This window comes from Erinaceus europaeus, chromosome 2, assembly GCF_950295315.1.
Source record: "Erinaceus europaeus chromosome 2, mEriEur2.1, whole genome shotgun sequence".
NCBI lineage: Eukaryota > Metazoa > Chordata > Mammalia > Eulipotyphla > Erinaceidae > Erinaceus > Erinaceus europaeus.
Window position 1 is genome coordinate 58,645,051 of NC_080163.1, and position 1,845 is coordinate 58,646,895.

At 42.7% G+C, this 1,845-nt stretch overlaps 1 protein-coding gene across 1 annotated transcript; it reads right to left on the minus strand.

Moving 5' to 3' along the window:
* Nucleotides 1-254: 254 nt before the first annotated feature.
* On the minus strand, nt 255-1,205 carry LOC103107663 (olfactory receptor 2T10-like). Its single transcript, XM_007516471.2, has one exon. It carries the CDS (start codon nt 1,191-1,193, stop codon nt 255-257), a length of 939 nt encoding a protein of 312 aa, XP_007516533.1. The 5' UTR covers nt 1,194-1,205.
* Between the last annotated feature and the right edge of the window lie 640 nt (nt 1,206-1,845).

The following is a 1,845-nucleotide window of genomic DNA, read 5'->3' on the forward strand; positions in this document are numbered from 1 at the left end:
ACAGATATTTGGAAATTTAACAATATTAAATAATAGAAAATAAACCAAACCTGACAACAGGGAATTATAATGTGACAATCTCCAATAGGTGGCTTTTAGGACTGGAGTTTGACTTTCATTGGTAGAGAGGCAATAAGTTGTGAGAAAAGCTACAAACAACAAAATAACCAGCATGGTGAAGTACATTCTGGGCTCTATGTCAAAACTAGATTCACTGTTATTGTCAAAAACTGTAACTTGAATCCCAGCACTTTTTAATAAGGAACTTTCCCTGCTCTTAGCATTTTTTTCAGAGCCCCTGTGACATCCTTATTCCTAAGGCTGTAAATGACAGGATTCAGGACAGGTGTAAGAATGGTGTAGAAGAAGGACACCACCATGTCCTTCTCAGGGGTGTGGTAGGAGCGTGGGAGCATGTAAGTATAGACAGCAGCCCCATAAAAGAGGATCACCACTGTGATGTGGGAAGAGCAGGTGGCAAAGGCCTTTTTTCGACCTTCTGCTGAGTTCATCCTGTGAACAGTAAGGATAATAAAGTAATAGGATGCTGAAATGACTGACATTGGGATGAATAACATAATAATACAGCACAGGTACATGAAAATCTCGTAGAGGGAGGTATCTGAGCAAGAGAGCTTCGTTACAGCAGGGGCCTCACAGAAAAAGTGATGGATCTCCTTGGACCTGCAGAAGGGGAAGGTCATGGTGACAGGAGTGAGTAAGAAACCATCCATTGATCCCACAAACCAGCAGCCAGATGCCAGGAGAACACACACCCTGTGGTTCATGAGGACAGAGTATCGTAATGGATGACAAATGGCCACATAGCGGTCATAGGCCATGGCAGCTAGAAGACAGTACTCTGAACCACCCAACAACAGATAGAAGAACATCTGGGTCCCACATCCTACAGCAGAGATGGTCCTTACTTCAGCCAGCTTGTTAACCAGCATTTTGGGCACAGTGACAGAAATATAGGTGAGGTCCATGAGTGAGAGCTGGTTGATAAAGAAGTACATGGGAGTGTGTAGACAGGAGTCAATGTGGATCAGAAGGATCAAGATGATATTCCCAGATACAGCCATGAGAAATATAACGAAGATGATAAAGAAGAGGATGTCAGGGTGTGGGCTTTGACTAAAGAGTCCCAACAGGAAAAAGTCACTACCCAGAGTCTGATTGCTCAGCCACATGTTGAACAGATTGTCCAGGGCGACTCTACCTGGAAGATAAAGGTAGATTGCGTCAGCATGCAGAGATACATCCACCACACATATAATGGTTGCTTCAGTTTATTCAATTCAATTGTACGTTTAATTTTTTTGGATAATAAATTAAAATTCAGAAAATGAAAATATTCAGATTTTATTTCATATGTCAGGTATGAGTTTGCACTGAATAAGGCAGTGTGACTATGAATTTAATTCTGTTTCTAAAGTAAAATATAATAGCGCAGCGGGTTAAGCTCAAGGATCTGCTTAAGGACACTGGTTCGAGCCCCCGGCTCGCTACCTGCAGGGGAGTCGCTTCATAGGCAGTGAAGCAGGTCTGCAGGTGTTTTATCTTTCTCTCCCCATCTCTGTCTCCCCTCCTCTCTCGATTTCTCTCTGTCCTATCCAACAACAACATCAACAACAATAATAATAACCACAACAAGGCTAAAACAACAAAGGCAACAAAAAGGTGAAAAAATAGCCTCCAGGAGCAGTGGATTCATGGTGCAGGCATGGAGCCCCAGCTATAACCCTGGAGGCAAAAAAAAAAAAAAATGAAATGGTGCTGGGGGGTGGGGCAGAGCTGGTGCACAGTCTAACAATAATAGCTCTGTGACATTGCTTTTAAAGA